General features: G+C 36.8%; 1 protein-coding gene across 3 annotated transcripts in view; it reads right to left on the bottom strand.

Moving 5' to 3' along the window:
- LRP1B (LDL receptor related protein 1B) overlaps positions 1–15,070 on the bottom strand; it is a 4,835,697-nt gene that overhangs the window by 1,093,918 nt on the left and 3,726,709 nt on the right. For all 3 annotated transcript variants that reach the window (XM_069616528.1, XM_069616527.1, XM_069616526.1), the window contains exon 42: positions 2,627–2,816. In XM_069616528.1, the coding sequence (XP_069472629.1) occupies positions 2,627–2,816 (190 nt within the window). The remainder of the gene's footprint in view (positions 1–2,626; positions 2,817–15,070) is intronic.

Raw genomic sequence — 15,070 nt, 5'->3', positions numbered from 1 at the left:
TCCAACCTCGTAATGAGGCCCGATGAGTTAAGTTGGTCAACACTTCCTTTATGCTCTGAAATTCAAGCTGTTTGTTGTGATGAATCAAATTAACTTAGCTCTGACTTAACAGAAAATTCTTCACTGATTTCAAGCTTTGTTATGCTATGTTATTTTCAGGATGATGGTACATATTGCATCCATTATTTAAAAAGAGAAAAGTCGACTGGTCATTGCATATAGGATAGCCAGGAAACTGAGCTTACTGTGCGAGGACCATACATCCCCCTGCGAGTACCGTACCATATCCCACCAGCCATGGCTCATGTTCATGGCCGACAGACAATGTTGCCCCAATTATTAAAAAATACATATGGCCTTAGTTGGAAACCTCAGCATCCTCTGGCCATGGCTTTCATCCATCTGCATTGTACATGTTGCTCCAGTCATTAAAAAGACACGTATTCCCCTGCCTAGAAGATTGGATCCCACATCTGTGCAGGTTAAGCAGACTATGGCCAGCCCTCACAGGTCCACATGCTAGTGGTTATTCGCCAACTTGTTCCTCTCTTTTCTATGCCAGCAATAAGTTATTGTGATACCAATACATTGCTTGATCAGTGCCACCATCAATTCATGCAAAAATCATTCCAGCAGTAATGCAACATCTATCTTATTCTGTTTTAACAAGAAAATGCAAAACAATGTAAGAGTCTTCCACATTCCCACAGGGGCACACCATACATCCCACACCTTCTCTTGGTACCTCCAGTTCCCTCTATGATCCTCTACCATTACCTGCTTTCACTCTCTGGTATGTGTGATGCATTTTCTATACATAGTCTGCATGTTAGATTAACACACAAGATACCTGCAGGATTCCCCCAAAAAGAGGAAACCTTTCTGCCACAGATAGACTCCACATCTGACCCCTAACTCTCTCACAGCAAAGGCGTCTTGCTTTCTCCCATCACGTCTGCATTCTGTCACAAATCCACCACTTTTAATCCGCCAAATATAATTTTAAGCACTTTACATTTTCATCTCTCACAGGATTATTAAATCTTAAAATTTGCTCACAATACAATGTTTGTATTGAGCAAAATAAAAATAAGAATTCAGCTGTTAATTTCCTAAAAGGGCATACCCGCATTCTCTATCAAATATTTAGTAATGGATGACTTTTTTCCAAACTAGGAAAAGACAAATCCGCCAGTGGTTTTCAAACTACGGGATTTCAATGAAATTACTTTTTTCTCTATGGAAAAATGAATGGCAGTATACCATAATAACATTTGAACCGTTTAATGCATGTTCAGTAAAATGTCCAGATTGAAGGTGCTCAGGCCACAGTTTTCTTTTTTTTCTTAATATTTCAACCTGATATTTTCAACGGGTCAAATATTATTTATTAGCAGTAGCATTTTGTGAAACGCCTTTCTAAAATAACTACAGGGTGGCGTATGTTAGCATTTTGGAGACACGTGAGACAACCTTTTCCAACAGATCATCTGAGTTTCATCCTTGACAAATCCCCATGCTGGTTTATAGAGGTCTACCTGCCCAGGTGGAAGAGACATGTCTTTGGTCCTGATTAGCAGTATTTGCTTTGGGGAAATCCCAGGTTCTATTGACTTTTCCCCCAATTGCACATAATCTCAAATATAAAAATAGTGAACTGAGAGTTTGGTGTCCCTCTGGATCCCAGAAGATCTAGGTGACAGGTCTCAGAAAGTTGTGTTTGCATAGGAATGACCAAGAGTATTCCCTGTATCTGGCATCCTTCCTGTTCCTACTCATCCATGAACCTTGGTAACAATACATGTGAGTATGGGTGGGTTACTTAGGGCCTTTTGAATTCTACCATGAACTTGCACTGGCATATATAATCCTTCCCAAAACCACGGGCATCAATTGCATAACCAATCCTGGGCTAAATTCAAAAGTACAACAACAATTGCAGCCTTATAATTCACCCTTTATAGCACCAATACATTGTGCCATTGCTTTCAAGCAGTTCAGCTAGTTCAGCTGGAGGATCTCATTTTACCCCACTGTAAAGCAGTATGAAAGTATGTAAAATAATTACAACATCCCATGCATGTGAAAAACCTCAAATGAGGCAAAACGATGCTGATGCAAGACAAACACATTTACAAATAGATATGAAGTTATATATGACACAAATGCTTTCATATTCCCCCTTCTAATATTGTTCTGAATATAAACGTGAATGTCAACACTCTCATAGTTATGTGGTATTATGAAGAAGAACACATTCATTATTAGTTAGGATGCTTGCAACGTTTCCGGCGGTAATTAGATATAATGTGAATGAGGCGCTGAATGTGGATGGGCACATGCCACAGTGTTTATTACAGCAAGCAGCTCCTGAATGCCTAGCTCAACAATGCCCTGAGCAAATACAAGTGCATGACAGTTTCTGCTTGAGTAACTAGCATTGCAAAACAAATAATTGAATATGCATTTTGCAATATATACTGAAGAAGCTGAAGAAGGACTTGCTTCTCTGAAAGTACAGATGACTTTTTTTTTTTTTTTACAGTTTAAGGCAGGATAAAGAATAGGTAAGAAAATAGGTTACTAAAAGTGTATCACAATAACAAGCTTTAAAAAGTGTACATACTTTTGACATTCATCTAATGCCAATACATGAGGATGATCATCTTCAGACATTGTAATCACAGCTTCCTTGTCGAAAGACCCGTGACGATTCTGGTCAACAGTGTGCCTTGTGATTGATGCTGTAGTAGAGCTTGTCCAATAGAGGGTGTCCCATGCCCTGTGGTAGGCAAGACCTTCAACGGAACCGACATCTGTAATCAAAGGTAAACAAACTGGTCAATGAATCAACAATACAACTGTGTGAATGTCGGTCAAATACTGATATAAAACAAATATTTGAATAACCATAGATGCATAAGGCTTTTACACCTTTCATTCACCCCATGCCACATGTTCATTAATATGTGTGGCTGAGAGAAGGGGAAGAATGCAACTTGCATTTACGACGCCTTTCTTCCTCTCTACCATACGCATGCACCAGCATTTACACCGGCATGTATTTTCATGCTGGCAAAAATGCTGGGGGTATCCATTGTAAACTCTGCTTCCCATGCGTGCATGGAAGGCAGTGTTTACAATTAAACTCTGCCGTCCATGCATGCCTGGCAGTCAGTGTTTAATTGTAATGAAAAATGCTGCCTGCCTTTCGAGCATGGTAGGCAGAATCTACTCTTTTTCAACCCACCATGCAAATTACCTAAATCTGGCAGCAAGGAGCCGGCCTACATGTATGTCTACACCTAAAAGCTCTGTGATGTCAAATTCCACCCAGGAACAAAATGAGCTCCTTTGTGTCTTGACTTTATGGTTTCAACAGGAAACAATAATTTCAATAGAAATCTTTTCAATCTGCTTTCACCTAAGGTATACATATATATTTATATGATTATAGTCAGTGAAAATAACATTGTTAAACGGACGTTATGGAAATTCACCAGTTACGGTAAGCAAACATAACTTGCACCACTGTCATACACTGCTCACACTAACACCCAGGACATCAAAGATGACATCACAGATGGCAAAGGGATCCACCCACTTGTTATACTCATTCACAATATGGCAGGCCAGAAGAGTGGAGCCACCTTTTGGGATCTGTGACCCACACCTGAAACATGTTGTCAATGGCATTGGTAATGGCCATCCTTCCAAATCTAGGGCCAACACCACAACCTGGAGGGTCTGGAGAAGGGAACAGGAGCACTGGAGCATATGAGCTGCGGGAGAACACATATGTAGTGGAAGAATTACCTTCTACATATGGTGATTGGAGAGAACCCTGGGTGTGGTGTTTTTTCCACTGTTTGCGGAGTGCAGATAACTCAGGCTGCCCATGTGTGCTGTACTAAGTGTGAAGTTACACTAAGTCATGCCCAGAAGGTGCAGTACTCCTTCAGCAGCACCTCCATGCATCGCCACACCTGGACATTCCATCTGATGGCCATCTGAAAAAACAGTACCTTTTACAGGACATACAAGCAACTCTTATACATCACCCTCATCTTCCACTCCTGCCAATACGTGTCACACCTCAGTGAGACAGAGTATTCCTCCTGCTGCATCACACACTATACTTGAGGCAGTTGATCCCTACCTTCAGAGGACACCTGTTTTATGTGTAGACTGTGATGCACTCATCTGCAGGGGGAGCAATTCTGCAGCACCTTTAGGCTGCTATGAAGACACATGAAAGAAATGTCCCCCTACATTAGTTTTATGAACAGTGATCAACATCTTTCCTATTCCACTTGTCCCACCATGAAATTGGATGGTGCCCCTCCACTCCCCCACTGTGCCAACCTCTTTTTTCCAACAAACAAAACCAACAACAACAACAATAATAATAATAATAATAATAATAATAATAATAATAATAATAATAATAATAATAATAATAATAATAATAATAATAATAATGAAAAGAAACATTGCTTCCATTGGGAACCACCTTTCAAAGTCTAAAAATATAAATTAAAAAAAGTGTACAATAGATCCTCATAGACTCCATCTGCTTTATGGTGATGCAGAATGCAGGTGGACTCCATAAGAAACTCTGGTATTCCCATCAGCCTTACAATTCATGCCACTATAAATCCTGGAGCATTTGTATAGCACAGTGGAAAAAAGGTGACATAAATTAAGCTCTGTTCCGCCTCTCTTCTCTGCCATACATACAATAAAAAAAGAAGTGTGATGTGAATACAAATCGTTAATGCCTTACTTAAGGCTTTTACACTAAAAAAAAATTGAGCTTCTTTCTGCGTTTTTTCAACCTTGATGTCCACAGATGGAAGAAAATGCCCTCAGACTAAACAAACAAAAAACAGAGAATGGAAGTATTATGAACATGACTCCTTTTGATAGCAATCTTTAATGTTGGCTCTTAAAAGAGCCTTTTTGTTCTTGTAAGAATGTGATCTTAATATGTATTCATACAGTGCGTACTAATCCATTGTTTCATTGCACTCATCTATATTTTCCAATTTAATTTCTTTCACACAAAAAGTGTCATTTAATTCTGAATCTGGCAAAGCAAATGGTAATTTGCAACACTTGTAAGAAGTACTCCATCTTTTCTACAAATGTTCACTCCATCATGTTGGATATTAGCATTTTGTAAAGATGACATTCCAAAATCTTGTATAAATGCACATAGAGCTTTATGCACATTCCACCTTGCATTGTTCTATTGTGGTAAAAATACTGCTTGGATCTTTTCCACACTTGTCTCTGTGTAATTCATGAAAAAATAAACATTGTGTGAAAAGTTTCATCAGACTTTTTGAAAGCATCTTTCATGGCAAATTGCAAATCTAAATAACATACTGTCCCTAAAATATTACCTCCACAATGTACTACAAGCATTATATATGTGTGTTTCAAAGGCCCCATATCTCTGCACATGTGTAATAGTTGACTCCCTTCATACAATGCCTTCCATACCAGACCTCTTTTTCAAAGCCAATATTGTGTGATTAATCAAGCTACACTACATATATCTGCAGCCAATCAACACACCCATCTCTTATGCTCAAAACATCTTCTTGTTGAGCCCCATGTGTTCAGCAATTCGAACAAGAAATGAAGCACGTCCTGCCCCGTCCTCCTCTGCAGTTCTTCTCCTCCACAAAGAGAAGGCCTGGCTGGTTTAGCCTTGTGACATCCACTGACATCCGCAGTGTATGCCATCTCTGCAGTCCTCTTTCCCTGCAGAGCATAGTAAAAGAGCCTTGATGGCACTTGCGATCCTTCTGCCAACACTCGTGCATATCTCCGCACATCAGGGCACTGGGTAGCCGTTCTTCCCGTTCTACCCTTAGTTCTGCAACACTCCCACGTTGGCTGCCTTCAAATAGTCAAACACCCATCCAACAATCACATCTAAAAAACCTACTTCTAACAGTTCAGATGTATCTTTCAACTATTAGAGTGTATGTGTCCAGTGATTCATAGTCTACTCTACCATAACATACTTTAAAATATTTTACAGAGTCTATTTAGTGAACTTACGTGTTCTACATTCCAAATTCTACACCTAAAAAAATATGCCACTGTTTTTCTTTTCATTTACAAAAGTAATATTCTCTACCACCTTATTATAATCAAACTTCAAGATTCACTGTTTTTTTGTGCCGGAAAACAAACTTCCTGCAACACCTGTCCCAAAAGTTCATTAGTGATTTTAAAATTACGTCTGCTTGCATATTTACTGTGACATGTGTTACTATTTATAGCACTGCACAGTTCCATCATTAGAAATACCTCAATTACCAAGCTAGAGTACACATGATTTTTTAATTACCGGCCATCTGTCAAAACCATGGCAGACATTCAATATTGCACTGTGTATCATAACCTTGATTTTCAATTCACTTAAATTATAACTGGATTTCTCTGCTGAAACACATGCTCTCTGCAACACCCATTCCAATCTTTCATTTCTGCTTGCATACCGACTACTACATGTGCTAAAACATATAACACTGCACAGTTGCATAATTAAATACACCTCCATTACCAACGTAGTGTACACAAATAATGACATATTTAAAAAGAATCACCTGTCAAAACTATAGCAGACTGTCATATTACAAAGTGTTATACAACCCTCTCTTTAACTTCACTTCAACTATAATTGGTGTTCTGTGCTACAAAACATGCTTCACTGTGGCACCAATCCAAACAGTTCATTAGTGATTTTAAAAATACTACTACTTACAGCAGTGCACAATTTTACAAAGTTGGCAAAAATCTCTCTTTTGAATTTCCAGAACAATTAATTTTACCAAAGAAACCTACTCAACAAGCATTTAGAATTCAGGAACTGCTTCATTTTAATGACAGAAAAAGCAATAGCTATATAACACTTGAAAATAAAATAGCACCTATGTATGATCCCCAAACAGGACATGAGCATGTGGCTCATTAAATGAAAAACGGATAGACCTTCAACAAGCCTCTGAAGCAATATACCTAGGAATATTGAATTAATCAGGTAAAAACCCTGCAATCAATGCACAATGATTCTAAACCAATAAGTATATTCCTACCCACATACAATATTTGTTACAAGTCGAAATATATAAACAAGTCGAAATATATAAATGTTATCAATAGTTAACATGCACAATTACCAAATATATTAATACAACAATAGTGTATCACACACACACATGTTGTAGAAAAGGTAGTACATACAATGTAATTCTTATGAGGGTCAAAAAAAGTAAATGTATGTGTAAAATGTTAAGTATGTATAGCTGCCATGTCATGTTCTATAACTAACTATATTTTTTGTTCTTTACATACAAACACATATATCCACTTGTTACCTTATACAACTAAGCACACTGCTCTACCCATGTCGAGTAGCGACATGGTTGCAGGCATTCAACCCAAATTAAACATACGATTGTGGCCATGACTAGTGGCCAGATTGTTTGGGGAAAGAATGCATGACTTGTTGAGCCTACCAATGTCTTCAGATGACCAGGGTGTCCACAGCCCTCAGAGTTCTCTTGCCCTCAGGGCATGGAAAAAGGGGCTGAATGCAATGTGGGTCTGTCTGCAAACAGTCTCATATATGGGCAGATGTTGGGACACAGGACAGCCCTTCTTCCCTTTTTACCCTTATCTCTGAAACACTCCCTCATTGGCTACATTAAAACAGTCACACATCCATCAAACAATCGATCCAAAAGCATTATATCTAACCCTCTGAACTTAGTTCAAAAGTTCAGATCTAACTTTCAACCGTGAGAGTGCATTTGTGTGATCATATATACAACTATAACAATGTATGGTACAAACCTGTACAGATTTCTATTTACAGAATCAACAGGATCTACATTCCACAAACTACATCTAAGAAAACATGGTAAACGTGTGTTTCAATTTTCAAAAGTAATATTTTATACCCCGTTTTGAATAATATAACTTGAAGAATAATGGATGCCCTGTGCTGCAAAACATGCTTCGCTGCATCATCTATCTGAATAGCTCATTAGTGCTTTTAAAAGTATTTCTGCATTCATAGTGACTCACGTGTGTTACTATGTATAGCACTCAACACTTCCATAAATAAATGCATCTCAATTATGAAACTCGAGTACAACAAATAATGTTATTATAATTCATTATTTAAAACTTGTTTAATACCCAGAGTATTTTAAGCGCAGACCCAGGGATCATCCCTGTGTTGTTCCGCGCCCTGAGCTATAATCTTGAGACATAATTTCATATTGTTTTGTGTTTTTCAAAAGACCTGCCTTCGGTCAAAACTATGGCAGATCTTTATATTACACTGCATTACAAAACATGCTTCACTGCAGCACCCATCCCAATAGCTCACTACTGATTTAAAAAGAATTTATATTTGCAAAATGACCGGTATCTGTGCTACTACTTATACCAGTGAAACATTCCATAATAAAATATACCTCAATTATCAAGCTAGCGTACAACATAAAATGAAATGTGTTTTTAAAATGACTTACCTCTGTTAAAACTTAGCAGACCTTCATATTACACTGTATTAAAGAGACCTGTCTTTAACTTATTTCAACTACAATTGGTTTTCTGTATTACAAAATATGTTTCACTGCAGGATTTATACTGATTCTTCATTAGTGGTTTTAAAACTACTTTTGCTTGCAGAGGGACTGCTATATCTAATGTTACTTATAACAGGGAAGAATAACATCATTAAAACGATATCAATTATCAACCTACAGTACAACAAATGACATATTTTTAATTACCTACCTTCTGTCACAACTAGAGCACACCCTTATATTACAATGTATTATATAACATTCCCTTTAACTTCAATTCAACTGCAAGTGTTTTTCTATGCTGCAAACCATGCTTCACTGCAGCAGCCATCTCAATACTTTAATCTTGCTTTTAAAAGTATTTATGCTTCCATAGTTAATGGGATGTCCTACTACTTACAGCAGTTCATATTGTTCACACTTGCCAACAATCTTTCTTTTTCATTTACAGAAACAAAAACAACTTGATGAAGAAATAAAACTCCTCCATTTCTACAAAGAAAGTATATTAATGTGGCATGAATGCTGTAACAATTATAAAAACACACCTATACTGTGTATTATCCTAAACTATCCATTCATACTGTACACTATAATATTTCTCACTTCCTTATTCCATTGTGGCAATCACACTCTTTTCAATTACATCACAACATTACTTCTTATCCTATAACACCATCAGTCTCCAACTCATAACAGTACAAATATGTTATTACACAACTTCCATCAACAATACATACTTCTTCCACAAACCACTTCCCAATTGCAATCCATAGCATTTGCCCAGCACACCACCATTCTACATAGTCTCACTTTACACATCTTTTCTACCATATCTGTGATCACCTATACATCTCTCTGCCTCATGTTACTTCCACAACAACAATCTTCCTCATCACACTATGCAATATTATTCTACATATGTAGGCTTACACCACTCTTCCTCATGTGACTTCACACTCAATAATCCATTCATTACTATATTACCCCAATCCTCACATTATTACATAAATCACATTATCTGTCACTATCCTCACATCCCTTTTCCTTATACCACTACACCAGAGGTTTACAAGATCTTCCTCTACAAACACTTAAGTCCACAACTCCCGTTATCTAAACATTACTCTTAGACATCCTACCACACGACTATAATCAATTGTATTACTCAAAGACCCCTCTTTCTCATCCCAGAAAACAACACTAATCTATATCTTTATGCTTACACATACTCCCTAATGTAGCTTCACTTATAACAATGTGTTAATTGCTGTATTTTCCACTTTATCATGCCATTACTGAAATCAAATTATTCTGCATTATCCCCACATCCTTTTTCCCCATACCACTACACCACAGGTATACAACTTCTTCCTCTAAACATATTTGTTTCCATATCTCCCATTATCTAGATATGTCTTGTCCACATCCTACTATGCAATTATAATTGATATTATTACTCCAGCACTGCTCTTTCTCATCCCAGTACCCACTATTAATCTACCTCTTGATTCTTACACCACTCTCCCTCATGTCACTTGCCTAACAACAATACATTAATTCTTGTATTTTCCTTCATCAAAACATTAGTGAAATCACATTATTCTCCATTAAACCCAAATCCCTCTTCCTCATATGGTTTCACAATTATAATCTTTATTAAGATTCCAACACGCACATTCCTCATCCCAGTACTCATTATTAATCCATATTATTATCCATACATCAATCTTCATCATTATTCATCAATAAACCTAAAATAGCCCTTCTGCAACATTAAATTGCACACTTCATTTTCTCCAACAGATACAAAACAATGCCTTCTAAAACGTTCCTCTGCAGAAAACAAAGAAAATATTGAGCAGATAAAAAGAATAGAAAGGCTTATACCCAAATTCACTGAGACAATGCATATAAAAAGTACAAGTGTGAGTTAAGTAACTGTGTAAGTGCAAAGTACAACAGTCAACACTAGCAAAGCTATTTCTCCAGCATTCAAAAAGAAACATAACTAAACATGTAGTAAAATCAAACTATATCTAGCAATGTCAATGTTGGCACAATAAGACATTATCAAAATAACATTTTAAATATCACTCTCATAAAATATGAAAAGACATGTTCCTCACTTATAAATTAACAAAGAAAATTGAAACTTAAAACTCTGATTGTCAGCACATTCAAACTAATAAGGACAAAATGCATATGAGTTTTAAACAGAATAAAACAACTAACAAAATGTATTTGAAAAGTACAAAACCACTTCTAAACATGTGCAATGTCAAAGTAGATAGATTTTCTAACTTCTGTGCAGGTGAATATTTTCACATCAGTTGCACAGAATTGTATGTCAATGAACAAACATAAAATACTATTAAACAATTGCCATAGGCACTAATGAAAAGGATATTAAATAATAGCAGATATCATTATGGCAAAAGAAACCTTATTAGAACATTATTCCCCAATAAACTTCCAACCAAATATTCCTCATGTCCACACAAGCCGTCTAGTGTACAAATGAATGTGCAGCTCAATATGCAATATGAGCCAACAGTTGTTCAAATGTTTATGAAAATTCCTCAATCCCTATGTTAAAATAAAAGAAAAAAGTCAAATCAACATTTAAAAAAACATAAACTCTTGTCCAGTGCACATCCACAGTGGACTATGAGAAAAATAATTAGCTTGTATTCAGGAACTACTTATAAAAGCACATGTATATATCCAATGTGCAACCTTGTTCATAGATTGTACAATGCTAACCTTTCTGCTGTAGAACTACAAGAATTCAATGAAAATCTCCAAAATGGGACAGCCCAAGTAGACCTTCAACAAATAGAACATATACTAAGTATACTAAGTAAATATTTTTAAACTGAACGGGAATTAGAAAACACAGTTAACTTACAAACCATTAGCCAAAAAATATATAACACTAACCTCATTACAAACACATAAAAAAAGAAATAGGAACATTTGAAAACACGTCTGCCCAAATTCCAGACACAGCAGGTGTCTGCTGTTGCACAACATTCTATACGAAATGTACACATATAGTAGATTTGTCCTACAAGATAGACAAGAATGAGGAATCACAATAGTTCCAATATGCCTTGTATTTAACAGCATAACGTAAATACAACATAGCTGATCCCTTAATAATTTGCATATACTATAAAAAAGTAAGCTTAATGATAGCCAAATGGCATCTTGAGCTCTAAATAACTTACACATATTTCCACTTCCAAATGTTCTCTAAAAATGTAATCTATATGCAAGTATCATAATTCAAATGGTGCACCCATTCCAATCTATAAATGTCTGCAACCTAAATTGCCTACATAAGAATTGCTTAAAGCATTTGTGGCAAAGTAGTATACTTACCATTTTGCGCCTTGAAACACTTGCGTATACGTGCGTTATAAATGCCATATCACATCATCATATCATATCAGACCTTAAGGACAATGTGGAAACACTAGGAGTAGGATGACCAGTACAATAATCTCTGATTGTAATAGTTAACGGTGTGCCACCAAAAGACAACATTTGCCAACAGCTACTTGACTTTAAGAAAGTTAAAGAAACACTAATGTATCTTAATCAAAACAGTGAATGCTGCAAAGATATAAGCAAAGATGAAAACTTAAAAGAATCAACAAAAATATATGAAGATGCACCACAAATTGGTACATTTTAATGTGTTAATCCCATCACTACAGAGAACATATATGACCAGTATACATTAACCCACTACATTCCAGAGACACAATGGAAGATGTATTTGAAACATATCAAATGTGTTAAGCCAAAACAGTCTCCAATGAGTATGTTGGGAAAATGTTTTAAACACATTTCTCTCCACTACTTTTCCCTACAGGAAAACAAGGGAGACATGATAAAAGACACATACAAATAGGTTTATCAGAATATTATTCTCTACTAATGTAGTTTGAAGATCCAAGATACCAGTAAAATGTTGAATACATTTTCCATCTCTTTTTTATTAAAGCAAAATAGCAACTCTATTTTACAGAGTTGTACACACACTAAAAACAGGCACCCATTTCCTAAACATGTCAACTACTGAAATCCTTCAAAAGACAAAGATATAAGTGTTGCAGTCAAGTCTTACAAATCTCTTGGCAAATTGTCTGGTACAAAGGAAGCCTTATTCTGATATCATGCAGAAGTGCTTTAAATGTTAAGGAAACTAGCTCCCTCAGCCCCACATGGTTTGTTACTCTAAGTTGTGCAGAATATGCATGGGATTACTTGCATGACTTTCTACGCACTGCAATCCAAAATAAAGAAGGAATATACATAAAAAAAAGTGCAGGAGAACTCTGTTCTCTTGATCCTGACAATGTCTCAAGATAGTGTCACCATTGTTTTATTGTCGTGTTACACTTCTTCTTTAATAAAAACTGTGCTGCAATCAGAGAAGTAAAACACTTTTGTAGGAAAGAGTTTAAATCCAGAGGAGCACCACACATCCTCATGCTTTTGTGGACAAAATATGCACCCAAATATTGTACAACAGTGATGATACTGTTTTACAATCTATTGAAATCTACATTACCTCTAGCATCCCTTCAGAGGACATACATAATGACCTACAGTCACAAATGTTATATTTCCAATGACATAGGTGTGGCAAACACTGCCATCCTTGACACAAAAACAAAGGTCAATACTTCACCAAATGTCACTTTCAATTCCCTAGACCAGTTTGTGCCAAAGGTTACATAAATAGTTTCATGTCTTCTGTTAGGCACAGTGTGAAAGATAAATCTCCCAAAAACACATAAAACATTAAAACAGATGAGCATCCAAGTACATCAAAGATTACAATGCTATCATTGTACTCCTGTGGAATACTAACATAGGCATACAATGCATTGCATACAATTCAACTGTCATTGCAAGATATGTCACAACTTATCTCATGAAAGCTCAGAAAACCGAGCTAAAGACCTCTGGGATGGCATATCATCTGACAAAACCCTTTCACAAAAGTTGTACAGCTTTGGTATCAAAATGTTGCCACATAGAGAGTGTGGGTTTGAAGAAGCTGCAGAAAGTTGTACAGTCTTGTATGGGAAATTTAAAAACATTTTCTGGCTCAACCTTGGCCCAGTTTCATTGCAATAAAGAGTACTACTTAAATCCTAGCAAAAAATCTAATCTATAGCCACAGAAATTTCCAAAAGCCAAGACATTGTAAAGATATATTGTCATTGACACATAGGGCCTCATTACGAGTCCGGTGATAGGCGTGCTGGTGAAACCTTCAGGCTGCTGCCAGACTTGTATTTATTTACTGATGACTGACTTGCCAGAATAAGCAGGGAATTATAGCCCCTGTGGTCCAGTTAAGTCAGTCGGCAGCATTCGTAAATCCCCATTCCCATTTGAGTCCCATAGGACTCAAGGGGAATGAGGAGGACGGAAGCACCGGCACAGTGCACAACAGTGCCGGTGCATCTGTCAAAGTCTGCAGGCGGGTGCCATCCCACCCACCAGGTCTGACAAGGCAGGCGGAACGGCACCCATCTGCAGAACTCGGAGTGTGCCGGTCCAGTAACAACAGTGCCGGTAGGCTTACCGGCGCCATTGTTACCCGAACAGCACACTCGTAATGAGGCCATACTATGCAAAAAGAAGTACTGCGTTGGAAAACACGGGCCTGTACAATATACCATGACTATACATGCACAAATATTGTTCCAGCAAATGAGATAACTGGCAAATACTCAGTATTGAATTGTGAAGAAAGTCCAGTAAGGCTTTTCTTTCCAACCCCAGTCTAATTAACCATGGAAAATTAACATTTAGACCTGCAGAGCATAGCAACCTTTATTACATGGCTCTACTGCAAATATTCAAACCTTGGAGAAAAGAGGGAGCATGGTTAGGTGACCATGACACATTTAAGGCAAATGAAAACACTATAACAAATGACCATTTTAAACAGTACAAATACATTTTAGACAATGAATGCCAACAAGAAGCAAAATAAATAGTAACACACCTAGATAAAGACACTACTGAAGGAAGTCAACCATCTCTTACAGTCAAGAAACACTTGGAAAACCACACATTCAAAATGAAGCAGAAATAGCAATGAATGAGGTGTAATAGTTGTGTCAGTGTTCAAATCACAGTTAAATGTTGAACAATTCACCATTTACCTAAAAGCCAATGAAGAAATTGTACATGGACTAAAACATGAATATAATACTGAGAGTTGTAAAAATGACAAACCTCTGCTCTTGTAGTGATGCTGCTTCTGGCAAAACCTCCTTAATTAAAACAATCAAAACATTTTTAGAAGACAAAAGACATAATCACATTTTTGCTGGTGTAACAGCCCCACAGGTCTATCTGCTTACAGCATAACAGCTGTAAATGTACACCAACTCTTCCTCCCCCCAGTAGAACATGAA

The sequence above is a fragment of the Ambystoma mexicanum genome, chromosome 9 (genome assembly GCF_040938575.1).
Source record: "Ambystoma mexicanum isolate Mex_15411 chromosome 9, UKY_AmexF1_1, whole genome shotgun sequence".
Taxonomy (NCBI): Eukaryota; Metazoa; Chordata; class Amphibia; order Caudata; family Ambystomatidae; genus Ambystoma; species Ambystoma mexicanum.
The sequence above is the reverse complement of the archived record's forward strand: the minus strand, read 5'-3'. Positions and strand labels throughout refer to the sequence as shown.